The sequence below is a fragment of the Schistocerca cancellata genome, chromosome 2, assembly GCF_023864275.1.
Source record: "Schistocerca cancellata isolate TAMUIC-IGC-003103 chromosome 2, iqSchCanc2.1, whole genome shotgun sequence".
Classification (NCBI taxonomy): domain Eukaryota; kingdom Metazoa; phylum Arthropoda; class Insecta; order Orthoptera; family Acrididae; genus Schistocerca; species Schistocerca cancellata.
The window spans coordinates 341,801,350-341,828,476 of record NC_064627.1 but is presented as its reverse complement, the minus strand read 5'-3'; the positions used below and the strand labels follow the sequence as shown (position 1 = coordinate 341,828,476).

Sequence of the window (27,127 nt, the reverse complement as noted above, 5' to 3'; positions counted from 1 at the left end):
GTACTTGAGGACTGCAGACTGCAAAATAGAAAACAATGATCGGAGATTGCGAAGATGGTCCTCAATGGAAGAACCAGAATACTACTACTGGAGATTTCTAAGGTGGTCATCGGTGGAAGAACTCGAAACAATGATATTATCAAGTTAATCGATGGAGCTGAATACAAAGGCTGTCAGCTATTCTAAAAAACACTGAAAAATTGCAGGTGCACTAGTGGCACCAGAAGGCAAATGTTGATATTGGCAGAGGCCAAAAGGTGTATAAACAATGAGAAGGTGCCCTGTGGCCTCAGTCAAGAGGAACTGGAGGTACGCATCCGACAAATCAATCTTGGAAAAGTAGTTGCTGCCTTACAATTTTGTGAGCGACTCATCAGGGTGAGGCAAAGGGTAAGTATCTGTCAAAGACTGTGCGTTAATTGTGACATTGAAGTTGCTGCAGAGGCAAAGCTTACCCTTCGGTTTCTTAACCATGACTAGTGGAGTAGCCCATTCACTGGAAGAAATAGGCCAAATGACAATGAGCGATGTCAGATGGTCTAATTCAGCCTTGGCAGAGTCATGCAATGTGACAGGCAGCTGTTGCACCTGGAAAAAAGAAAAAAAAAAAAAAAAGAAACAAGGCCAATGTAGGTCTGTAAATCGGTAGCACAACCTAGCCCAGAGGAAAACAGAGCAGAGGGACTCCAGTTGCTGATACGGAACTTGATATGTCACTAAATTTACCTCATCAGCAATGGAGAAACTGAAAGTGTTAAACACATCTACCCAAAGAGGTCTGCTGTATGGGAATGATACACAACAAGGGAAGTGAGAGGGCAGATAACAGATTTGTAACAGACAGGAACGGAGAACTGAACCTAGGATTGGAATCTGCTGTTTATTGTAGCTAACCAACTTCCACGAAACCTGTGTGAGGGGAGAGGAGCCCAAATCCCTGTATGTGTGTGCGTTTACTGAAGTCACTGTAGCTCCATTGTCCACCTGCATTTTTAGCAGTTATTAAACACGCGCAAGTCAATAAACTATTTGTTTGGGGAAGCAGTCATTGTAGAGATACAATTTGTGTCCATTGGTACTTCTGTGTCTGGTACATTTGAAGATGAGCTATAGACCAATGCAATGTGGCCTTTCTTTTGACATTTGCTGCAAACTGCCCAATGCTTAGGGCACACAGCTTGCTCATGTTGGACCAAACAGTACAAGCAAGATGGAAAGGGAGCACATGGCCGCTGCTGTGGCGCGGCTTGTCTCTGCTGTGGCTGTACTACTGCAATGACTTTCCCGTCATCCTGAACACTTGTAGTGTGCCTAACAGTAGTTGACTGAGCAACTTCCGGCACCTCCTTCCGTGTGGCAATCTGTACGCTTGCAGCCCATGACACTTCAAAGGACAGTGCTGTATTGGGCACATCTGTAAGTGTTGGATCACATTGAAGTGCTTTTTCACAGACTTTCCTATCTGGGGCCAGATGAATAATATCGTTCACCTTGTGAGGATTTGTGATGGGTACTAGTGACAGATTCACAACAGTTCAACACTTCTAATTCCTCAGCCCAGCTTTGTAAGATTAGTTTGGGCATTTATGGCAAAGGTAAAATTCTACGTCACAATGACATGCACTCTGTCACAGTAAAATTCGAGAGAAGCTTGCACGTTTCATCAAATGATAAGCTGGCTAGTTCTTGCAAAGGTGCTAGCTGGCACAACAACTGGTAAATGCATGACAAAATGCAGGAAAGAAAGAAAGCCCTACACAGGTTTGCATTGCCCACGCAAAAAACCTGGAAATGTTGGTGTAACCATGTCTCATTGGAGTCCCAATCTTTATCAGATTCATCGTATGCTGGAAAGGGCGAGTGTTGCACTGACGGGAGAGTAATCTGCCATTGAACACACAGACATCACTTGATTTGAGTGTGGTGGCGAGAGCCTGCTGTTGATCCGCAAAAGTTTGCTGCTGGGCAGTGGGATGTTATAGTATTTCTTCTATCGGGATGTTGGTCAGGTGACGTAGCACTGACACTAATATGCAGAGAAAATTAAAAAAAAAAAATTAAAATGGCATGTACCCTGTTACATTAACCATTGTTTATGCGCTGTTATTCAGATTTAATCCTTACACTTCAAAACAAACTTTGGGGCTAACTTTTCATGTAAGATTAAATCAGTTGCATCTCTCTTTCTGTAGTTACGAGTGCTTTATTATGCGCATTGAGATTTTTGAACATCCTGCATGATTTGATTCATCTAAACCTGCATCTACGTCTACTTCTGCACTCCAAAAATTTATAGTTTGTGGCAGGAGGTCCCATTGGATCTTTGCTCTCTCCTTTCAGGTTGATTGTCAAAACTCAAAATTTGGTCATAGATTGATTTTGTAAGCTAATGCAATCATAGTTAAATTTAATGTCCTTGGAATACTTCTACTGAATCCTTGGCAGGCATCTGCCTTTCCTACTAATTTTATTGAGACATTCCACTTAAATTTTTCCACATGCCTACTTAATTAGATATTTAACACTTTTGATGATTTCGAGTTATTGATTCATAGTCATTTACCAAACAGTAAAAGGTGTTTTGGCCCATTTGTGTGCATCAGCTTATGTTGAGGATCATCTGCTAATACTTTCACCTAGTTTTTGTGTTAACAGCCTATGGGACAAAATTGCTGAGGTCATCGGTACCTACTTAATCTAACTTAAACTAACTTATGCTAAGGACAACACACACACACACACACACACACACACACACACACACACACACACACACACACCCATGACCAAGGGAGGACTTGAACCTCTAACGGGGGAAGCCGCGCGGACCATTACAAGGTGCCTCAGACCACATGGCTACCCCGCATGGCTCACCTAGTTTTGATTCTCTGCAAGTCTTTGTATGTTTCACTGCAATGTTATGGCGTTGCTTCTCCCTTCAGTACAGGAGCATCATCTGCAAGCATTCTCATGGAACCTCTGACATGATACACTGTCGGTTATGTATGTATCAGCAACTGGAATAATTGTACAATGCATTTTTAGTCTCCTGCTTTTAAGTTATTTGTATGCTTCTCTCTCTTGTGAAAGCTTTCTTAGCAAGAGTACAGCTCTGGCACTTTTTGAAGAAAAGAAATTATGTAGAATGATTTTTACATAGAAAATCTAGACCATTCAATTTATAATTATGGGTGAGGATTACCGTATTTACTCGAATCTAAGCCGCACTTTTTTTCCGGTTTTTGTAATCCAAAAAACCGCCTGCGGTTTAGAATCGAGTGCAAAGCAAGCGGAAGTTCTTAAAAATGTCGGTGGGTGCCGCCACAACTTAGTTCTGCCGTCGAATATATGTACACAGACATGCTTTGTAGGCACAAAGATAAATACTGGCGCCAAAACCTCTGCGTCAGTAAATAAATTAAAAAAAAAAAATGGTGGAAGACAAGCTTTTTTTCTCGGCGCCGAGTTTCGACCACTGCATTTTCATACATTATCCAACGAAGTAAATACAAATTCCGTATTGTTCATCTATGAATGTAGCAGCATTTCAATGTACTACGAAAACCCAACTGGCAAGAATGTTTAGGATGTTTGTCAATATGGCCAACTCTACGTTCTGAATTTTTTCCTATCTGTGAGAAGAGATGGTTGCTAATAGGAACTTTTATAAATTGTGAATCACATGCAGGATTCTCGTCACCATAAGAATAATACGAATATAAACATTTTGCCATGTATTGTTTCGTGTTTGCTGCTATCTCATTTAAATCCTGTCTGCGTAATAAACCACAAAACTAGAGTGAGACAACAGCAAACGCGCAAGAATATACATATCATGTCATGTTTATATTCGTATTATTCCTATGCTAAACAGTGATACAGTCAGAAATGAAGCGAGACAATTGACTAGATTTTGAAATCTAAGATGACTAATTTCTGTGCAGAATGTAATGTAGTAAAGAGGCGCCTGCAAAGATTTTCAAATGGAGAAAAATTTTCGCTAAACTCTCGTTCAGAACATCTCCTATCATACGTAGTCTATTATTTGGTTCTTGTTGATCTTTATCAAAGAAAGCAGCAGTGTAAGTAACAACAAGTAGCAGTCTCTTGCCATTGTTTCGCTAATGAGACGATTCCTCTCTCTCTCTCTCTCTCTCTTTTTTTTTTTTATTTGTAAGCGGCGGTAGCGCGCACAAAAGCAAGCCATGCCGCGATTGGCGACAGGCCTTAAACACGCAGTATCAGAGTACGACAAACAATGCATGACACAGTACAGTAATGCATTTTCAGCGTAGAGTGACGTAAACACCTATAACAAAGAAAACTGCGCTTATCAGATCAAAGAAAAATAAGCAATCAATTCAAACCAGACGAAGCACGTGAAAAAGGAAGGGTACCCGTATAAATACGGACGGAGCGCCTGACGCATAGCAATGGCTACCTGGTAAAGCTTAACTGCTAAGCTTACGACTCGAACCAAACTACTGTAGTTGTATCGTCATTCATTCGACCTAAATTGTCTCATATTACAGTGGACCAACTTTGTTTTGATTTGGAGATGCGGCCTAAAACTTTTCTCTCCCCCTGAATTTCGAGTCTCAAATTTCAGGTGCGGCTTAGATTCGGAAAATTTTTTTTCCTTGATTTCGAGTCTCATTTTTCAGGTGCGGCTTAGATTCGAGTGCGGCTTAGACTCGAGTAAATACGGTATGAGTACTTGTGTGCCATGCTTGAGAAGTTGGGTAAAATATGATGATAGCGGTGATCTTTAGAATACAACACTTTGTAATATTTTGATAGAACTCACATTGCCATCATTACCATAATCCCTTAATAATCGTTGATAATAAGTTACATGCAACCAGTAGCCCAGAGCCCAGTTATTGAATGAATACATGTTTTAACCATTTGATTATCTTATTTTTCTAGGCAGAGATAGGGGACTAGCCAAGCATTTGCGTAGTTGAATATGGAAAACAGCACAAAAGCTACGCACAGGTGTGTTGGTGTACAAACAAATGGTTGTTAAGTTGCTGTGCAGATTCAATCTGGGCTGGCTCACCATCCTGTCTCATAAGCTAGTGTGCCACACTTTAATCTATATCAGCTGGTCACTGAGAATAACTTAGGAGATACATAAGTTATTGAATGTTAGTCAGGCAGTGTTGTTTTTACTGCTGTGTCATCTGTTTTAGGTTATATTGGCACCAAGTCCAAAATATACAGGAATGGTAGATGATCCTCCACGTTACATGGGGGAAGGATTTGTGGTATTATCCTCTAACAATATTGAGCTGTATTTTTACATGGATGAAGCAGGTATGCAAATAAATTTTTATCATTTCAAGTTTAATGAGTCATATATTTTAATATTTATTCAGTTACCTTGTGACAATAGTTATTCCAGTATTTTAGTCAGTTTCTCTTTCTGAGATACTACAAGGAACCTCCCTGATTTACAAATGCAGTTAAAAAGGCGGGAGGAAAGAGAACCATGTGTGCACAAGTATGTCTGGCATGTTGGAGGCTGTTGCATCCACAGTTCTGCCAAGGTCACATAAAGGGGAGACATACACATTATCTTTCACGTAACCTCAGAGGGAGAAGTCCAGAGGGACTGTGTCTGGAGATTGGATTGGCCACTGGTTGGTCCATCATGTTCTATCCGTCAATGTGGAAGTATTCTGTCCAGGAAGTCGTGGTCTTGTAAAATCCTATGTGCTAGTGCGCTGTCCTGTCGGAAAATCACGTTTGGGTGAAGGGATCAGCAGAGGGACAGCAAATCGCTCAGAAAAACACTTGCTGTTACTGCTCAGTGAATAAAAATGGTTCAGTTATGCAGGCTTTCAGTAGCATGCAGGACACATTTAGCTTTTTACTGTCTCTGACATGTTCTGGAAAGCTGTTTCGAACCCCAGATGTGAATTTTGTGCTTATTAATCTTCCCATCTGTGATGATAGTTGTGTCATCAGAGAAAACAAAATTGTAAATAAGTTATACAAAACTGCAACCAGTCACTTTTTGAATAATTATATTTTATTCCATGAACCGGTTTTCGAACCTTTTCAGGTTCATCTTCAGGTAATTTCAGGAAGTTACATCATTATTGCTAACATAATGCTGGGTGCTGGCTTGCGACAGTATAAGCAGCTTTTTTCGGTTAGTGTCCATCTATCTGCCTCCATTTTTATGTCCAGTTGTTATATCACTACACACACATCCACACAAACCATAATAATTTACACTCTGACAGCGAGACTTTTCACTCTGTCAAATCTAGCATATTTATAATAACACTGTACACAGTGACTATTTAACCATAGCAAAAGATCTTAAAAACTAGCTTCTACATCTACATCTACATCTACATCTACATATATTTAAAAAGAAAGATGATGAGACTTACCCAACAAAAGCGCTGGCAGGTCGATAGACACACAAATAAACACAAACATACACACAAAACTCTAGCTTTCGCAACCAACGGTTGCCTCGTCAGGAAAGAGGGAAGGAGAAGGAAAGACAAAAGGATATGGGTTTTAAGGGAGAGGGTAAGGAGTCATTCCAATCCCGGGAGCGGAAAGACTTACCTTAGGGGGAAAAAAGGACAGGTATACACTCGCACACACACACATATCCATCCACACATACACAGACAGTTTGTGTCTGTGTATGTGTGGATGGATATGTGTGTGTGTGCGAGTGTATACCTGTCCTTTTTTCCCCCTAAGGTAAGTCTTTCCGCTCCCGGGATTGGAATGACTCCTTACCCTCTCCCTTAAAACCCATATCCTTTTGTCTTTCCTTCTCCTTCCCTCTTTCCTGACGAGGCAACCGTTGGTTGCGAAAGCTAGAGTTTTGTGTGTATGTTTGTGTTTATTTGTGTGTCTATCGACCTGCCAGCGCTTTTGTTGGGTAAGTCTCATCATCTTTCTTTTTAAATATATTTTTCCCACGTGGAATGTTTCCCTCTATTATATTCTACATCTACATACATACTTACTCTGCAATCCACCATACAGTGCGTGGCGGAGGGTACCTCGTACCACATCTAGCATCTTCTCTCCCCGTTCCACTCCCAAACAGAACGAGGGGAAAATGACTGCCTATATGCCTCTGTATGAGCCCTAATCTCTCTTATCTTATCTTTGTGGTCTTTCCGTGAAATATAAGTTGGCGGCAGTAAAATTGTACTGCAGTCAGCCTGAAATGCTGCTTCTCTAAATTTCCTCAGTAGCAATTCACGAAAAGACTGCCTCCTTTCCTCCAGAGACTCCCACCCGAGCTCCTGAAGCATTTCCGTAGCACTTGCATTATGATCAAATCTACCAGTAACAAATCTAGCAGCCCGCCTCTGAATTGCTTCTATGTCCTCCCTCTATCCGACCTGATAGGGATTCCAAACGCTCGAGCAGTACTCATGAATAGGTCGTATTAGTGTTTTATAAGCGGTCTCCTTTACAGATGAACCACATCTTCCCAAAATTCTACCAATGAACCGAAGACGACTATCTGCCTTCCCCACAACTGCCATTACATGCTTGTCCCACTTCATATCGCTCTGCAATGTTACGCCCAAATATTTAATCGACGTGACTGTGTCAAGTGCTACACCACTAACGGAGTATTCAAACATTACGGGATTCTTTTTCTTATTCATCTGCATTAATTTACATTTATCTATATTTAGAGTTAGCTGCCATTCTTTACACCAGTCGCAAATCCTGTCCAAGTCATCTTGTATCCTCCTACAGTCACTCGACGACGACACCTTCCCATACACCACAGCATCATCAGCAAACAGCTGCACATTGCTATTCACCCTGTCCAAAAGATCATATATGTAGATAGAAAACAACAGCGGACCTACCACACTTCCCTGGGGCACTCCAGATGATACCGTCACCTCCAATGAACACTCACCATCGAGGACAACATACTGGGTTCTATTTCTTAAGAAGTCTTCTAGCCACTCACATATTTGGGAACCAATCCCATGTGCTAGTACCTTAGTTAGGGGTCTGCAGTGGGGCACCGAGTCAAACGCTTTCCGGAAGTCTAGGAATATGGCATCTGTCTGATACCCTTCATCCATGGTTCGCAAGATGTCATGTGAAAAAAGGGCGAGTTGTGTTTCGCAGGAGCGATGCTTTCTAAAGCTGTGCTGATGCATGGACAGCAACTTCTCTGTCTCAAGGAAATTCATTACATTCAAACTGAGAATATGTTCGAGAACCCTGCAACAAACCGATGTTAAGGATATTGGTCTGTAATTTTGAGGATCCGTCCTTCTACCCTTCTTATATACAGGCGTCACCTGCACTTTTTTCCAGTCGCTCGTGACTTTACGTTGGGCAAGAGATTCGCGATAAATGCATGCTAAGTAAGGAGCCAATGCAGTAGAGTACTCTCTGTAAAACCGAATTGGAATTCCATCAGGACCTGGCGATTTATTTATTTTCAACCCATTGAGCTGCTTCACAACCCCAGGGATGTCTATCACTATGTCCTCCATACGGGAATCTGTACGAGACTCAAACGGCGGTATGTTTGTACGATCCTCGTGCGTGAAAGATTTCTCAAATGCAGAATACTCGGAAACTAGGGTAGTCCATTTTTGAATGTTTCTTTTGTGTTACCTTAGAGAGTTATTCCAATTATTTTCTCACACAATATACAATTTTTGTTTTCCAGTTGATTTTTGCTGTGATCTGTGTTTGCATGTTTTTCTGAATGTTAATGCAACCTTTTACATGGCTTGACAACTGAGATTCAAATCCTTGAGTACTAATGCTGAGTTTGAGACATTCTCAAGGCAAAGATGAAATCTAAAGTACCAAGAGAAAACGGAGGCCAAGTGATAAAAATAAAATGAGGTGGAATAAAACAGAAGAAAAACAGCCCCACCAACGAAATGCTAGGAAAATTTAATAAAGAGATAAAAGTATGGTAATTGCTGCAAAGAAGGTGATGATGGATCCATTCATCAAATACTTGGGATTTTATGTGATGTCTGCTCATGTATCATTTGCATTAATGTGATATGCATTGGGAGAGTGAGGGCATGTTTGAATTTGACATGGCAAGCTAACCGAGAACTCTTTATCCAAAGGAAAGGAGACTAGTGATGTTATGGCCAGATGAATAATGAGAGTCACACATTTGTTGGTGGGGCCTCAGTTTCCATCTCCACAGTTCTTAAAACTCATTGGATTAGGATTCCAAATGGCCTGGATAATGAATCTGTGTGAACTGTCACAATTGTGAAGACTAAGGATTTTGAGCAATAAAAACAGTTTTCAATTCTCTATCGTTGAAGGGTTATCATGATAGTACCTTCAGAAGGGATATGGCTGCTTTCCTAAGATGCCTTCCTTCTGTTGATTTCCTGATTCACTCTGTATGATCTCAGAGTTGATGGCAAATTGGCCCCTCTAGTTGTATGTATTTCTGTAAGTTCCAGGGAAAAATGCCACAGAATTTTGTATTAAATTGTAGGAGTCTCTAGAAAACTTGCAGTATAATGTGAACTGTCAAGATTTGAGCTCTTTTTCATTTGTAGGTAATACCAACTTCACATTGTTGAAATGAATACTTAAAAAAGGGGTGGAGGGGAGGGAGGTTAGAATTTTCAGAGAAAGCATGTAAAAGTTCGATGGAAATTCATGTAGAGTGTCATTTAGGTACAAATACTTAAAAATGTTAATTTCACTTGGAAACTACACATTGTGCTCAGTAAAATGACGAGCAAGTATTAGTTTCTGTGTTTTACTTTGAAAAACTCTTGAGAAAAAAATGCCAAGATATGCATGGAGGTTTTCATCATAGGGCACAAAAATGAAGGCCCAAAATCTTGTTCACAGTATTGTGCAAATATTGCTCAACACATCTGGGATTCATCAGGTCTCTACAGTGAAATCACTATTTCACTAAATGCTTCACCACTTAGTATCTTCTTTATTTCTTTATGCACTCACATCACTTAACGAGTGAAAGGAAAAACCATTCTTGACACTATACATTAAAAATTGAATTTACAATCAATACAGTTAGCCAACTAATCGTCTCTCATACTATCTCTTGAGACTAATGCTGGAGTTGCATGGGTTGAAACAGAACTTCTCCTTTTTGATATCATATAGCTTCCACATGTTACCAGACCAAACAGGGGTATTTGAAAAATGGTGGGCTTCTGGGTATACAGCTGAGTTGTTATTTCCATTTTATGCCCAATATTTCAGTGACCAGTCATAGTATCCAAGTTGTTATTTCCACCGAACCAGCCGTCTTCTTTAGGTGCTGCAAGTTACGTGCAGTTCTGTGTACTCATTGCCTGAACTCCAACCAGACTGGGAACTGTTGTTGGTCTCTTGCCATTATGTATATTGTGAGTTCGACTTGTGATGCCCATTCCGCTCTTTGATGCGCTTCTGCTTTTCAGAGCCCCTGAAGTGCACATTGTCTCTATGTTTTCCAGCTGTGGTAAATGTGATGGCTGGCAAGATCTTAATGAATTGAGTACTTGACTCCAAGTGTTGTTTAGATAGAAATCTCTGTACTGGTTTATTAGATTTTCCGACATCTTTATTTTGCTAGACTCTCTAATTATACTGTCCCAGAAACTTGTTTGCAGCACATACTGGTTTCGTTGTATTTCATTTCATGGTAATATCTGAGGTGGTGCTCAGTGACAGCTGATTTGCTTGGTTATTTTAGTCAGATGTGTCACTGAAGTGCCTTGCAGCTCTCTCAACTGTGTTTATAGTCTGCCACACATAAAACATGCCACATTAGCACGGAATGCAGTACACACCTGGCTTTTGGAGACCCAGATCATCTTTAGCATTACAAAGAACCTTTTTATCTTTGTTGACCATTGTGAAATACATCAGATGCCATATTTCTGTATGAGTCCACAGATCTTTCTAGATGTTAGGCCAGCACAAGGTAGATAAGTGATTCATAATTTCTCTTTCTCTGTCACAATATCAACCTATTTTTCAGATGTTCTTGAATTCTACTTCACCACCCGCTCAATTTGACAATCTAAAATGTTTGAAGTACACTGGACCAAAGCCTAATATTACAGGCAGCTAAAATTCTCCATAGGGCTGTGAATAAAAGGCTATATAGAATTCTGGGAGAAACACTTGGAAGGGAACAATATTGTTTCAGAAGGAGAAAAGGGGCACAAGGTGCCATTGGACCTCGAGCTCTATTGGTGAGAGGTAGGTTGAACAGAGTAAGGAAGTATTTGTGGCATTCATAGACCTCAAAAAGACAGTTGACAAATTGCAGTATGGTAAACTGATGGATATCTTCAAAAGAAGATGGATAAGCTGATGGATATCTTGTAGAGAAAGTGACAAATTGCAGTAGGTTAAGCTGATGGATATCTTGAAGAGAAAGGGAGTAAAGTGGAAGGAGAGAAGATGATTGCAAATCTGTCCTTTAATGAAAAGGCAAGGGTATGAGTAGGAAATGAAATCTTGGAAGAGCTCAGATATGGCTCTTGTCTGTCTCCAATCCTATTAAACATTTACTTTGAGGAAATAATGAGAAGTTAGTTGAATGGGAAGAGGTGTCAGGGTAGGTGGATGGAAAATTGAATGCTTAAGATTTGCGTAATCCTTGCAGAAAATGAAGAGCAGTAATTCAAATGCTAAATGACCTGAATGAAGCCTTTATAGCATACACTAAGAAAATGGAAGGCATAATTATAGGCTTAAAGGAAAGGAGAGAGAATTTAGGATCTGAAACCATAGAACAGATGGGAGCATTCAAGTATTATGGAATTTGGATTAGCTAAGATACACATTGTGAATGGGACATCAGAGTCAGAATGGTGCTGGTGCAACAGGTATTAGAAAAGCAGAAAAGATTCTCTTCGAATGGTTCAAACATATAATTAAGAAAGCGACTAGTGAAATACGTAGTATGGAGAATGACCTTGTACAGAGCAGAGACATGCACATTAAGCAAGTAAGATGAAAGGATAGTTGAAGCTTGTGAAATGTGGGTGTGGAGCAGAATGGAGAAGATCAGCTGGACTGATAATCAGGAATGAGGAAGTACTGAGAAGAGTTGGAGAAGATCGGGGGAGGTTTCAGACAGTGAAGAGCCGTAAGTTAACCTGGGTAGGGCATAATTTGAGATGAGATTGTCTTCTAGAAGAGTCAGTTGAAGGTGTTATTCTGGAAAAGAGAGGGAAGGGCAGAAGAAGATACCAGATGCTGGATGACATATGTAGACCAAAAGGAAGGTACCAAAGAATGAAATAGTGTTTGAAATTTGTTGACCAGAGTATTTAGCACTGAATTTCTTTTGATGGATGGTAATGCTCAAGGCATGAAAATCGAGATTAGTGTGTGTGGGTTTTTTGTGTTCACTGTGGCCCAAGGATCTGCCTGCTTTCTCTTAATTAACATATTGAGACAAGGCATGTCACACTATTTTCAAAGTTCTATCATGAATTTTACATTAGGATGGATAAAGTTTAAATGTTCTTCAGGATTTTTCGTTCCATGTGGTCATACCACAACTTTGTCATGTACGTGTTGATGGAAACACGATACTTCGAACTGTCACCATCTATCACAAAGAAAGGCGGTTCTAAAGTCTCTGGTCCATAGAACTCAAACACTATTAGACAGAGAGAACCTTGCTGAAGAATTACAACGTCTACGAGTAGTGTTCAGTAGGAATGAGTACAGACCATCAAACTCAGTGACCATTGCAGTCTCAGTCAAGAACACCTGAGAAAGGGACTGAAACTGAGTCAGAGAAAAAAAGCCAAGAATTGTGTATCCACCTTATGCTGGCCATGTGTCGAGAGAGATCAGCTGACTCCACCTAAACTTGACATCTTATCAACAATAATAAAAATTCATCTTTGTAATGTTAAAGACAATTTAGATGTTTGAAAATATAGCATGTCTTACACGGTACAGACTATTAGAATAATAGAGGAGACGCACATGTCATAACAGTGACACATCTGACTAAAACAACTGAGCAAGTAAGCTGCCGCCAAGCACTGTCTCAAGTATAGTCGTGAAACAAAGTAGAGGAGATTCGTATCATGGTGCACATAGCACATTTCAGTTAAGCATAAGTAAGGAGTCTATTGAAATAAAGATGTTGGAAAATTTGCTAAGTGGTGCCAGACATTTCAAATTAAACAAGGCTTGGAGAGGGAGAGCAGAGTAGCGGAGTATGGGTGGGGGGAGAGAGGAGCACTGTAGGTGAAGTGTGCAGGGACTAGATGAAGACATGGCAAGACTGTCACACACAATGTAGGGCAGAGAGAGTTGTGGGGAGGGGGGGGGGGGGGGCACGGAATAGGAGTAGAGCAGGAAAGGGGAAGGATTGGCAGATGCATTGGCAGAGGGTGGCACACAGTGATGATGAGGGGATGTGAATAGGGAGGAGGTGATAGGACAAAGTAGGTGGGAAGTGTTGGACGAAGGGTATTGGGGACAGTAGGTCACTGTAGGTTGAGTCTGGGATAATTTTGGGAGTGGAGAATTTGTTGTAAGGATAACTTCCATCTGTGCATTGCAGAAAAGCTGGTGGTGGAGGGAAGGATATAGATGGCCCAGGTTTTGAAGCAGCTGCAATAGTACTACAGATTCTGAAAAGCAAAAGACCATCAAAATGCATAGTAAACCTTATGAGACACGCTCACAATCATTCATAAATAGCAGTATGGGACCAGCAGTAGGTCACTGTCTGAATGGAGTCTAGGCAATGAATATACATAACCTGAAGCTAGTCAATGAAATGTTGTGCGTAAAATGGAAATGAAAACTCGACTGAATACCTAGAAGCACGCCATTAATCAATCATACCGAGATGACCTTAGAGATCACAGCAATGTTTGAGAAATGTAACAGTCGGCAGTCCAAAAGATCAGAATGACTTTCATTTTATGTAAACAACATTGAGATACTAAAACTGCTATCTTCATTTAAAAGGTATAAAAATGATGACACAATTAAAGGTGGCTCTTTTCATGGAAAATTTGTCTCATGTTATATTGTATTTGCACTGGTTTTGTTTTCCTCCTTTGAGTAGCAAAACAAGAGCTAAGATCACAAGTACTAAGTCTCAGATAATGGTTTTTGACTGGATATTGAGATCACAAGGTGAGGTTAGTTGTTTATTTTTTTGATTTCTCTGGTATGTTCTAGATATTAGGAGTGAACAACTGGAAGTGTAAATATTTTCTGTGTAGCCTGCATGTTGAAATTAATGATGATGAGCCAACGTAAAATTCTGAGAGTATTTTGAATTTTATCTTCCAGGCCTTTAAAATAACATAATTACTGTGATAACATTTACCAACATCATTTCAATTTATTATGTTTAGCATGTGAATCTTTTGTTGTATCCATTATATGGCCATTAAAATTGCTACACCACGAAGATGACGTGCTACAGATGCGAAATTTAACTGACAGGAAGAAGATGCTGTGATACACAGATGATTAGCTATTCAGAGCATTCACACAACGTTGGCGCTGGTGGCAACACCTACAACGTGCTGACATGAGGAAAGTTTCAAACTGATTTCTCATACACAAACAGCAGTTGACTGGCGTTGTCTGGTGAAACGTTGTTGTGATGCCTCGTGTAAGGAGGAGAAATGCGTACGATCACATTTCCGACTTTGATAATGGTCGGATTGTAGCCTATCGTGATTGCGGTTTATCGTATCACGACAATGCTGCTCGCGTTGGTCGAGATCCAATGACTGGTAGCAGAATATGGAATCGGTCGGTTCAGGAGGGTAATACGGAATGGCGTGCTGGATCCGAATGGCCTCGTATCACTAGCAGTTGAGATGACAGGCATATTATCCATATGGCTGTAACGGATCGTGCAGCCACGTCTCGATCCCTGAGTCAACAGATGGGGATGTTAGCAAGACAACAACCATCTGCACGAACAGTTCGATGACGTTTGAAGCAGCATGGACTATCAACTCGGTGACCATGGCTGCGGTTACCCTTGAAGCTGCATCACAGACAGGAGCGCCTGTGATGGTGTACTCAACGACAAACCAGGGTGCACGAATGGCAAAACGTCATTTTTTCGGATGAATCCAGTTTCTGTTTACAGCATCATGATAGTCGCATCCGTGCTTGGCGACATCGTGGTGAATGCACATTGGAAGCGTGTATTCATCGTCATACTGGCGTATCACCCGGCGTAATGGTATGGGGTGCCATTGGTTACATGTCTCAGTCACCTCTTGTTCTCGTTGACGACACTTTGAACAGTGGACGTTACATTTCAGATGTGTTACGACCCGTGGCTCTACCCTTCATTAGATCCCTGCGAAACCTTACATTTCAGTAGGATAATGCATGACCGCATGTTGCAGGTCCTGTACGGGCCTTTCTGCATACAGAAAATGTTCGACTGCTGCCCTGGTCAGCACATTCTCCAGATCTCTCACCAATTGAAAACGTCTGGTCAATGGTGGCCGAGCAACTGGCTCGCCACAATACGCCAGTCACTACTCTTGATGAACTGTGGTATTGTGTTTAAGCTGCATGGGCAGCTGTACCTGTACACGCCATCCCAGCTCTGACTCAATGCTCAGGTGTATCAAGGCCGTTATTACGGCCAGAGGTGGTTGTTCTGGGTACTGGTTTCTCAGGATCTATGCACCCAAATTGCATGAAAATGTAATCACATGTCAGTTCTAGTATAATATATTCGTCCAATGAATACCCGTTTATCATCTGCATTTCTTCTTGGTGTAGCAATTTTAATGGCCAGTAGTGTAATTAAATTAGTTATTATGTAGCTATCCACAATGTTGTGACTTGTTCTGTTTTCATCAGCTCAGGGCTAAAGTACTTTGTTTTATGGATTTTTATCTCCTTAAACAATTGACTTTGCATCACACATATTATACAAAAAGAGGTAAGAGGCATACACAAATTGCGCCCCATCAAGAAAAGTGACACAAGTCGAAAAATGGCATCTTAAGTTGGTCACTGAAAAATACATGTGAAGTGCCCCTAGACGCACAGAAAATATAATGGAATTTACTGCCAAAAATTCTTACTTGAAATTTAAAGAAGCTTATACTAAATCAGTAGAAGTTTTATATTATTAATTCTTTAAGTCGAGTTTTCGTAAGTATTGCATTTTTGAGTTGTGTCACTCTTCTTTCCAGGGTGCGAAATGATCAGAAGTAATTGTATTTTAGTTAGCTTCTCTCGCTTCACAGCCATTTGAAATGCTTATGATGTTCATACATAACACTATAAGAGCATTCTGTACCATCCTGCAGGTTTAGTTCCGGAAGAACCAGAAATGCTTCAATTGGCCAATGGGGATATTGTTGAATCAGCACCACCAATTTGGGGGATGGACATAAAGGTTGGCATTTAATTTAGTAACAGCCACTCAGAAAAAAGAGTAATATTATATATTCACTTCATTTTCTCATAGGAATTATAACTTTTTACTAACTAGGAATATTAAAAGTTTTATATTTGATGTGTGTAACAATTATAGTGTTAAAGGTTGAGAAAGTAAATTGGATAACAAGAAGGGTAATTAATATTGTCCCAGAAGCTCTATGGCTCATTTACATACCACAGATTATCATTTGTACTAGATTAATATTGTATTTAAATTTTGATGTTAGTCCACTGCCATTTTCTTTATTTTTGAACAAATGCCAACAGTCAGAAATTACCGTTATTGAACGTTGCAAGTGTCTTTGATTATTTTCTCAATCTGTGTGTCTGATCAATGCCACAGGCATGGGTGCCTTCGTGTGTTAACTGCCATTGGATATTGCTATAATGTTATCATGAATTCTAAAACAATGTCTTACTTATGCTTACCAGTTGAATCCTGTTTTGGGGAAAATTCTGAATATAAGTCATACTGTTGGCAAGCAACTAATATTGTTATGACATCAGAGAGATTCCAGGTCACTTTCATTAATGCCTGGACTTAATGCACATATCTGAAATGACAATTATTTTTGTAGCATTTCTGTTTGTCTTGTAACTATTACCGTACGAACAATCCTGGACAGTTCTGGACAAACAATGTGATGAGGAAAGTGTGGAAGAACTGAGGTATTGAATGGGGAAGTGAGAAGTGCATCTTGTAACTCAGATCGTCTTCAGAGCATACAGTAAAACCCCATTTTAATGAATCCCTGTGACCCAAATGCCCCCCCCCCCCCCCTCCCACTTTTCCCCTTAAAAGGAGTTTTTGCTGAATGCGGGTTTTGTTAAGAGTGCATGAAAGGAGTGACCAACGTTTAGGTGGTATAAGTACTATTAAATTACAAAATTACCAACCTCCTGTTCTACAAATTTAAATGCATTAAATATTTGATTATTACACACTTCACAGAACACTTCTTTTATTATTTTATTATAGCAGAAGTGAAACTTGGTGCAGTGGCCTCCTTTGCTTCTTCTTCTTCTTCTTCTTCATTGTCATCACCAGCTCTTATCTCACAGTTCTTTCGCACATTTCACTTGCGCCAGGCTTGGGTGGGAAGTCGGGACACTGTCCTCACAACAAAGTCCCAGAATGTTACATCTTCAGATATATCAGTGATCCTACCCCATTCTTCGTCTAGAACAATGTTGTCTTCAACAGCAAATGATGTACTTCAGCCCACCTTTGTGAATTGAATTGAACTGAATTTTATTTGATCCTGTAAGATTTCATTGTGTACAGTAAATGTACGTATAATATAGGACATGTCAAAGTATTAACAATCATTATCACTCAGAAAACAGTTCAACATAGTCTGTTGTGTTACAGAATTCCAGGCAGCAACAAATATGTGCGTAGCCTGTAGAAGGCTAGTCCCACTACTTCCTTCCTCAAAAACTGAAGTTGATTGTGCAGTTGCTATTCCATGTTTGGCTTTAACAGTGTACCATGACCAGATCCATAGGCTGCAGATGGCTTGTGCTGTTTGGTGGAAGGAACACAACATGTACATTCCTCAGAAATTAATAATAATTACAATCTTATGCATCCACTTTGACATGTAAACATCTGAAAAACCTTGTAAATATTTCTGACATCACAGACAACACTGTTGTTTTTATGGTTTTCAAACACCTGGGAATTTTAAATTTTCCTGTTATTATTGGTGACAACTTTTTGTGTCCAACACTATTTACACACTGTAGCATCATCATATGTTATTTACCTTTTTTAACCTCAGTGGCATTTTTCTCCATTTTTGCAGGAAGTAAATCATAAAAGACACCAGTTTAGACAGCATTGAAGATGTTTCTGGTCTCATAACCCTGTATCAGTTGTGACGTGTAATGTTTTTCCAGTACTTTACATTTTCTATGATCACAGCCTCACTTTCTCCACTTACACTTCAGATTATGATGTTTTTGAAAATGTTCCAACCATCCCTTTGATGCACTAAAATTTTTAACACTGATCTTCTGGAAATTTCACGAGCCTTCTTTTGCAGCATTTCCTACTTACAGGCATGCTGCCCATTCCTTGAAACCACTTTAACGTGTGTGTGTGGGGGGGGGGGGGGGGGGGGGGCGGGCATGTGCATGTACATGTGAGCTGAAGGAGAGTGCCAGTTCATAAGGTGAGCTACTGTATTCACAGGAAACATTATCTTCGGCATTTAACAACACTTCCTAATTTTTGATTATGCCATACATGTAGACGGTGCTAAGTTGCATTTCATTGCCATGTAAGCTGTTGTTGATCTGTAAGCTTTCTTTGTATGCAAGCCGTAACTCCACAAAAGTAGAGTTGGTAACTTCAACACTTCAGTTAACAAACAACTACACTTTTTGTGTTTGAAGACTCAAAGACTGTGACACTTGATCATGTGACATTCTTATTAGGCAGGGTGGAAATTGATTTCCAATGCTTACAACACATCTACCAGGATCACTATGAAGGAAACTCTGAGTTGTTGGCTATTATCTATATATGTGTCAACCGACTGAATCAATTACTGCACCACGCAACACAAAGTATGCCTGTAGGAAACTGAAAGAAATTTGAAACTAATTGAACATGTTAGGAATTACATAAAAACTAGATTTTCATTTGCAAAAGGCTTCATGTTTATTGCTTAAAAGACAGCTTTTCCTCTTGAAGTGGGATTTGTTAAAAGTGGGAGGGAATAACATTGTTCTTATAGGAGTTTTGCTTGGATCAGTGGGAGCATTTCTTAAAAATGGGATTTCTTAGAAGTGGGATTTTACAGTGGTTTGGTTGGTAAGAAACACAGGGCAATGTAGCCTCTGTGTGTGTGTGTGTGTGTGTGTGTGTGTGTGTGTGTGTGTGAGAGAGAGAGAGAGAGAGAGAGAGAGAGAGAGAGAGAGAGAGAGCGCTGAAGTACGATGCTAGTTAATAAGCTGAGCTACTGTATTCCAGCTCTTGATCATGTTCTCATGTGCTGCTCCGTGTTTTCACCACATGATGATTGGTTATTGTTACCCATACAGTTTTTATACATTCTTTAGATATGACCCCCTAAATGCCTTACATTTTATTTTTTCCCACACATTTCTCCTCCATTTTCACTTTCTCCACTTCTGCTCCAACAAGAGCAATACTTTTTGATGAAAGTTTGAGATTTTAAATGACATTTATGATTCTGTTCTATAACTGCCATTTGATATTTCAGAGAGTGGGACTGCCAGTATTAACGTTGGTTATTGGTAACAAGTTTATTTTTAGAAGAAAGCATTACAGTTAATTTACTATGTCCTGATCACGAGAGATGTATATGTGTTAGGTTCCTTTTATTGATCTGTGTGAAACAAAAGTTCTTAGCTGTATTTTCCCCAGTCTGTGTATTTGTCTGTATCTTTTATCCATCCGTGTTCCATGCAGCTGTCCCAAACCTGATATTAAAATTTGTATTATAAAATAATTTAGTTATTTGTTCAAAAGGAACAATTTTGTAAATTGTAAAAAATAGGTTTTTCTGGATCACCCTTCTACATATTTTCTATCACTTGAACTTGGATTGCAAATGGTTGCTCTACTCTTGGCACACAAACATTTATCACCACATACGCATGTTATTATTCATACAGAATGACAAAAATGCGGTCACTGTTTCTGTTTATATGTACCTGTCAAACTTAAATGTAGTAGTAACTTATAAAAACTTATTTGCTGCTTACTCAGATTCACCCTCTGGTAATTTTTTTGTTTTCAGCATGTTACAACATTTAAGTTTTGTAATTTATTGATAGCTGTTTGGGATAACACTCTCATTATATTTTATCTTTATTCTAGTGTGGCAAGGGAACAGATTTCAGTTATGGTCCATGGGCTGATCGCCAGAGAGAGCATCTGTTTAAATTCTTTTTCCCTGCTGACTACCAGCCTTTGCAGGTTAGTTTTACATTACTAAATATTTCTCCTCAACACACACACACACACACACACACACACACACACACACTCTTTCTCAGTAGACTTATACTGTAACATAGTTTCCTACAATGAATATCTGTGGGAATGAGTTGGGCACATCTTACTTTAAGCCTTGGAATGCCTCTTTGACTGACCTGTGATATATTTGACCAGAGGAATGGTGACTGTGAATAAAACTGTGATCACTAAAATTTTTACACTGAAATCATGAGTTTAATTTAAAAGGATTAGGCTCTGCCAACAGTGAATTTTGCCTTCTAGCTTCTCTCATCTTTGATAACACAAATATGAGTCTGCATTATACACACCATTATCACAGGCAACCACATTAGACAATAACTTTTAACAAACCTGAGACACAGTCCTTGACTGTGTGCAATTTGATGAGTTTTAGGCCAGGATGTGAGTCACATGAGTAAATAAAAACTACTTGGCTTTAATTTGTAAATTTAATGGAAAGCCTGTCTATCTAAACTGTCAAGGCATGGTTGGGAACCTCTGAATAGGTGAAAATCGGAAAAATCTAGATCTACATAGTGTTAGTTGCACATCATAAAATGATAATTTTGTGAGGAACATGTTACATCTCATCATATGGGCACTAGAGATCAGTTGTTTTCAAATTTATGGTCTCTGTACGCTTGGAGACATGGCTTAACTACCCATTTAACTGTAAACTCATCGCTTGAGTCTGTTGTCATGTAGAAGTGGACTACCGTATTTACTCGAATCTAAGCCGCACTTTTTTTCCAGTTTTTGTAATCCAAAAAACTGCCTGCGGCTTAGAATCGAGTGCGAAGCAAGCGGAAGTTCTGAAAAATGTTGGTAGGTGCCGCCACAAGTAACTTCTGCCGTCGAATATATGTAGCGCTACACAGGCATGCTTTGTAGGCACAAAGATAAATACTGTCGCCAAAACCTCTGCATCAGTAAATAAATTTAAAAAAAAAGGTGGAAGACGAGCTTTTTTTCTCCGCTCCGAGTTTTGACCACTGCATTTTCATACATTATCCAATGAAGTAAATACAAATTCCGTATTGTTCATCTTCAAATGTAGCAGAATTTCAATGTACTGCGAAAATCTGACTGGCAAGACTGTTTGGGATGTTTGTCAATATGGCCAACTCTATGTTCTGAATTTTTTCCTACCTGTGAGAAGAGATGGTTGCTAATAGGAGCCTGATGAAATGTGAATCACATGCAGTATTCTATTCACCATAAGTATAATACGAATATAAACATTTTGCCATGTATTCTTTCATGTTTGCTGCTATCTCATTTAAATCCTGTTTGTCTAATAAACTACGAAACTAGAGTGAGACAACAGCAAACGCGGAAGAATATATGTATCGTGTCATGTTTATATTCGTATTATTCTTATGCCTAATAGTGATACAGTGAGAAATGAAGCACTGCAACTGACTAGATTTTTAAATCTAAGATGGCTCTAATTTCTGTGCAGAATTTGATGTACTAAAGAAGCGGCCGCAAGATTTTCAAACGCAGAAAAATTTTCGCCTAACTCTCGTTCAGAACATATTCTATCATACGCAGTCTATTATTTGGTACTTGTTGATCATCATCAAAGAATGCAGCAGTATAAGTAACAACAAATAGCAGTCTCTAGCCATTGTTTCGTTAATGAGACGATTCCTCTTTATTGTAAACGGCAGTAGCGCGCACAAAAGCAAGCCATGCCGCGAGCGGCGACTGGCCGTAAACACGCACTATCAGAATGCGACAAACAATGCATGACACAGCACAGTAATGCATCTTAAGCTTAGAGTGACGTAAACACCTATAAAAAAAAAGAAAACGGCACTTATCAGATCAGAGCAAAATAAGCAATTGATTCAAACCAGACGAAGCACGTTAAAAAGGAAGGGTACCCGTATAAATACGGACGGAGCACCTGACGCATAGCAATGGCTACCTGGTAAAGCTTAACTGCTAAGCTTACGACTTGAACCAAACTACTGTAGCTGTATCGTGATTCATTCGACCTAAATTGTGTCTCATATTACAATGGACCAACTTTGTTTCGATTTGGAGGTGCGGCCTAAAACTTTTCTCTCCACTTGAATTTCAAGTCTCAAATTTCAGGTGCGTCTTAGATTCGGGAAATTTTTTTTTCCTTTATTTCGTGTCTCATTTTTCAGGTGCGGCTTAGATTCGAGTGCGGATTAGATTCGAGTAAATACGGTATACAGGCATAGAAGGAGAGCGAATATGCAAGTTTGCAAGTATAATCAAGGATTCACAGCATTGCTGCTACATGTGCATATCTCTATTCAGAGACGTCAGACAGTTACATTGACATATGCCCACTTTCAGTGTGTTAGGGGGTCTGTGACGACAGGACACGAGGATGATCAAATGGTGATTATTTATTGAAATAAATTGACAGTAGTTTTTGAAGAAGTTACAGAAAATAGTCAGCACAGAAATGAATGATAAGCTAGACAACTGGCTTTTAGCCCATAAACACAAGTTGAGCTGACCAAAAGAAAACACAAACAGTGCAGTTTCTGGTTGCAGGGACATTACAGTGATGTTGTGCTGTGTCCTACTTTCATTTGACAAAACATGATTGTTTTTTGTGCTGTATGTGGAATAAATAAGAATTCAGCCATTTTGTTGGCATTGTACGAATTTTGTTTAGCTGTTTCTGAAGCATGGCTGTAGCCTCAAACTTTCATCAGACATAATTTTTCCTCCACACTGCATCACTTAATTTTCACATAACACCCTCTACAATCTCACGAAAAACAGCTTTGTTAGAGGCCATCTGACGCCGATAGTTGGTCATTTTCGCCCTGTCAATATAGTCTTGCAACAATAATATTGTGCACTTGACGTCTGTAGTAAGTCATGATTAACCTTACGCTCACGTAAGCTTCAGTATGAGAGAATGAGCTGACGAGTAGCATGAAGAAAGGAGTCCAGTATAGTACTGATGTAAACGTGACACCCTGGTTTCTAATGTATTCAACCCTCAACATTAGGCTCATATTTGCTCCGTTTCTGTTCTATAGTGGGCACTGATAATTCCATGATAAGGGTAGGGTAGTCCATTTTAAGTTCAGCTTTCAAATTGAAACCAAAGTGCTACTGTAACTACTTGCTCAGTATTTGTTATATGTTCAGAGTAAATGTGGCAAGAATGAGGTGGCACATAGGCCATGAAATATCATTGCTGCTCACTATGCTACCAAGAATTTCAACGATACTAACATATCCTAATCCTGTGATCACAAATGATTTTCATTGAATTTTCTATGGATTGTTGTAAAGCAGACAATGAAATTTGAAATTTCATGGTCCTTGCAGTCTCCTTGTCTCACTGTCAAAATTTGCTGACAGGTTACCAACTAATTATTAATTTTATTTTTGATTTTATGTTAGTTAAAGTTGATTTAATTATTTCTGTTGTTTTTTTACTTAACCCAAACTCTTTTAAAATGTTGAGCAATTCATCGTTAATATTCTACAAATAAGTGGCAAAAATGCAATTATGTAAATGAAGCCAATGTTTCTTTGTATCCTTGAAGGAATTTTGTGTTACCAGTCATGTTAAGGTGCTGGAATAGTTAGTACAAACATCTACAGCCATTTATCTCAACATTTTCCCCCTAATGAACATGTTTTATACATGTAAATTGTATATTTTATTGCTGCTGATATTTTATCGTAAAAAATTTTATTATGTTAATGTTGTCATTGTTGTAGAAAGCAATCTGATTGACCTTATTACATCATATGAATAATATTTTTCTCCAGCCAAGTATTAGTTCATATTAAAATTTGTTATAATCTTAAACTAGCAAAATAGGACATGCATGGTTACGCACAATAATGTAGCCCACAATTTCATTTGTGCCACAATTGTTGATGACATACTGAAGAAAATTTGTGTAAAGAATGAGATGAAAGCCAAACTCAAGTTTGTTGCAAATGTATTTGGTTATTTCATGCAGAACTAAGAAAGAGTTAGCAAAATTTGCGGAAGTTAACATATAATTTAATGCTTCATTGGTAGCTCAATCAAATTTGTCAGAGATGTTAGGTGCATTCGAAAGGCAAGGGTCATTTGTTTACATTCAAATGTTGGTAGCTTGGAAAAAAGTTACATAGATGCAGTACCATCTATTGATAATTTACCAAACCAGAGATTTTAGTCACTTGACTGTGGCTGGACTTTGAAAATCAATGATGCTGCCAGTTACAAAGTGTGTGCTGTAATTCAGTTTTTTGCGCAAAAGGATCTACAGCTGTGTGTGTGTGTGTGTGTGCGCGCGCGCATATGCGCATACACATATACATGTGTGTACGCATGGTAATATATAATCCTTTTCCTGTTGTTGTAATCCCGTAACGATGTAGACACTCCTGTTTCTTTTGTACTGAAATATTATTACTACTGCCATATTGCCAAAAGCGGTCCAGAATATTTGGATTTCGCTATGTATTTTTGATAGTTCATCTTGGGGAACAATCTTGTTTTAGTTACAGTACATATCTAATGGTGTCTAGACTATTTATAGTTTTTAGTCAATTCCAGAAAAATAATTTAGCTTTGTGATTATGAGAATATTTTCTTTTTTAAGATTATTAGTCATGATTTACTAAACATTTAGTTGCAAAACTTTGATATTTATGTCTAGGTAACAAAGCCACCACAACCAGGTGAGAAGAGAAGGGCTCAGTCGTTTGACATAAGGCTCAGCACACTTAATGAAGCAACTGTCGATATTCTATTTTCAAAGAACAAGGTATGGAATGTGCATCTTTGTGACAAGTTTATTTTTAAGTATGTTAATTTGAAAATTTCTTTAATTGTGTGCGATACTGGTATCATTTTTTTAAGGGACTTGTTCGGTATCTGTATAATGAAAACCTGCCAATTTATTTTTAAAGAGTCTCTCAGTTTTCTTATATATCTGTTTTTTGCTAGTAATAATGACACATTTACAAAGCATCACAAGGGGAATATCCTGAAATATTTGTATCTTTAGGCACCAGATCTTTGTTATTGTTGTATTAAATTTCGCTTCAGGAGACCAATGCTGTCCATATCAATGTTGGAGCTGGTTCATATCTTGAGGTGACAATGCCATGGGTTATTCAACCAGATGGCTACACTACAAAAATAATTGGTCAGTTGTTGCACTTAGAAGCTACCACAAGCTTACAGGTAAAGTTGCTGAACAAATTACTAATTAGTGTTACTTTGTCCAAATGAAATGCAGAACTTGCGAGAAGACAGCAATTTATATGCCTCCAAAATTTTTCGTTTATTTTTATTCTCATTTAGTTCATGATTGAGATTATTATGTACTACTTAATCATTTGTAAATAATCAGTGCATTTGTGTAGCAGGCTAGCAGCAATAATGTTCATTGTTATCTTCTGCATGCGTGGATAGAATAAGAAAATATCTGTCAATTTCTAGACTTAGCGCATACTACAATAAAAAAGTGTTGTTTTTTGTGACGTTAAGTTTTTTCTTCTACCTCTACCCTGTTTTAGTACAGTAACTTGTTTCTAAGTGTCTTTGCAATTAGTAACTTAATTAAAACAGTATGTATATGTGGAGAGATTACTGCTTACCAAATACAGAAGGTGCTGAGAGAGGGCAGGTGCTTAGCAAAAGTGGATAATACATAGCTTTTCTAGTTGTCCGCCAATCGCCCCCACCACACACACACACACACACACACACACACACACACACACACACACACTTGCATTTGTGCGCACAAATGCGTTGTTGACCTGACGCTTTCTGCTTAATACAGTCAGGTTTAGCTGTCAAACAAAGTCCTGTGGCAAGCCTGTCGGGTGATGAAAGTGGCTCCATGTTTTATTTTTTAGATCTAATAAAGGATATTGTCCTCAGTTTGGTGAGCAGTGATTCATCCTCTTATACATATATGATATTCTATCTTGCATTTTTCATTATTGACTACTTAAAAATAAATCAACATTCATTGCCTGTTATGAAATTTCCTGATCATATGATAGAAATTTTTTGAAGATATCTTGGCTATCCCTTCTTCTCTTTCTGTTTTAGTATCGTAGTCTTGTCTTAAGTGAAACATTGGAATTCACTGTGAAGTGCCATTATCCTATCAAGTGGAATGATCATCAAGAATGGATACTGAATTTGACAGGTTGTAAAGCATCAGTGAACCTTATCTATGCACATAAGTGGTTCTTTCAAGGTAGGTGTGCAGTCAGAAAACCTTTGTCTGCTCTGTTAATGATTATATTGAGGGAATTTTAACTGATGTATGCACTGTATTTTATATGCAGACCTTATAAATGACTGGGCAAGCAAGGCAAGGCCTGATCTCTTACATTTTGTGCCATATACGTGGAAGATCTCTGTGATGTTGAAAGAGTTTGAGCTTATAACCTTAAGTAATGAATACAATTGGATTGATTGTTCTTCTCAAAATCAGGAAAATGGTAACTCACTTTCCGATATTTTTACGTTTTTTCTTATGTGTAATTCTGAATTACATCTTTTACTGATGTTTGGTTGTTTCAGCACACATTGCTTTCTGTGGCGAGTTATTTGACATGTCCTTTGATTTACCATTCAAGGATTTTCTTCCAGCAACAATACCACTCAAGTTCTGGATACAGGTAATTTTTAACAATTTCACTTCTATCAGGTATATATTA

General features: G+C 38.9%; 1 protein-coding gene across 1 annotated transcript in view; it reads left to right on the top strand.

Annotated features, from left to right (window-relative positions):
* LOC126161731 (transmembrane protein KIAA1109) overlaps positions 1-27,127 on the top strand; it is a 493,460-nt gene that overhangs the window by 66,099 nt on the left and 400,234 nt on the right. The window contains exons 7-14 of the mRNA XM_049917765.1: positions 5,196-5,319; positions 16,311-16,399; positions 20,297-20,395; positions 25,102-25,209; positions 25,494-25,631; positions 26,511-26,661; positions 26,753-26,908; positions 26,991-27,088. Coding sequence (XP_049773722.1) covers positions 5,196-5,319; positions 16,311-16,399; positions 20,297-20,395; positions 25,102-25,209; positions 25,494-25,631; positions 26,511-26,661; positions 26,753-26,908; positions 26,991-27,088 — 963 coding nt within the window. The remainder of the gene's footprint in view (positions 1-5,195; positions 5,320-16,310; positions 16,400-20,296; positions 20,396-25,101; positions 25,210-25,493; positions 25,632-26,510; positions 26,662-26,752; positions 26,909-26,990; positions 27,089-27,127) is intronic.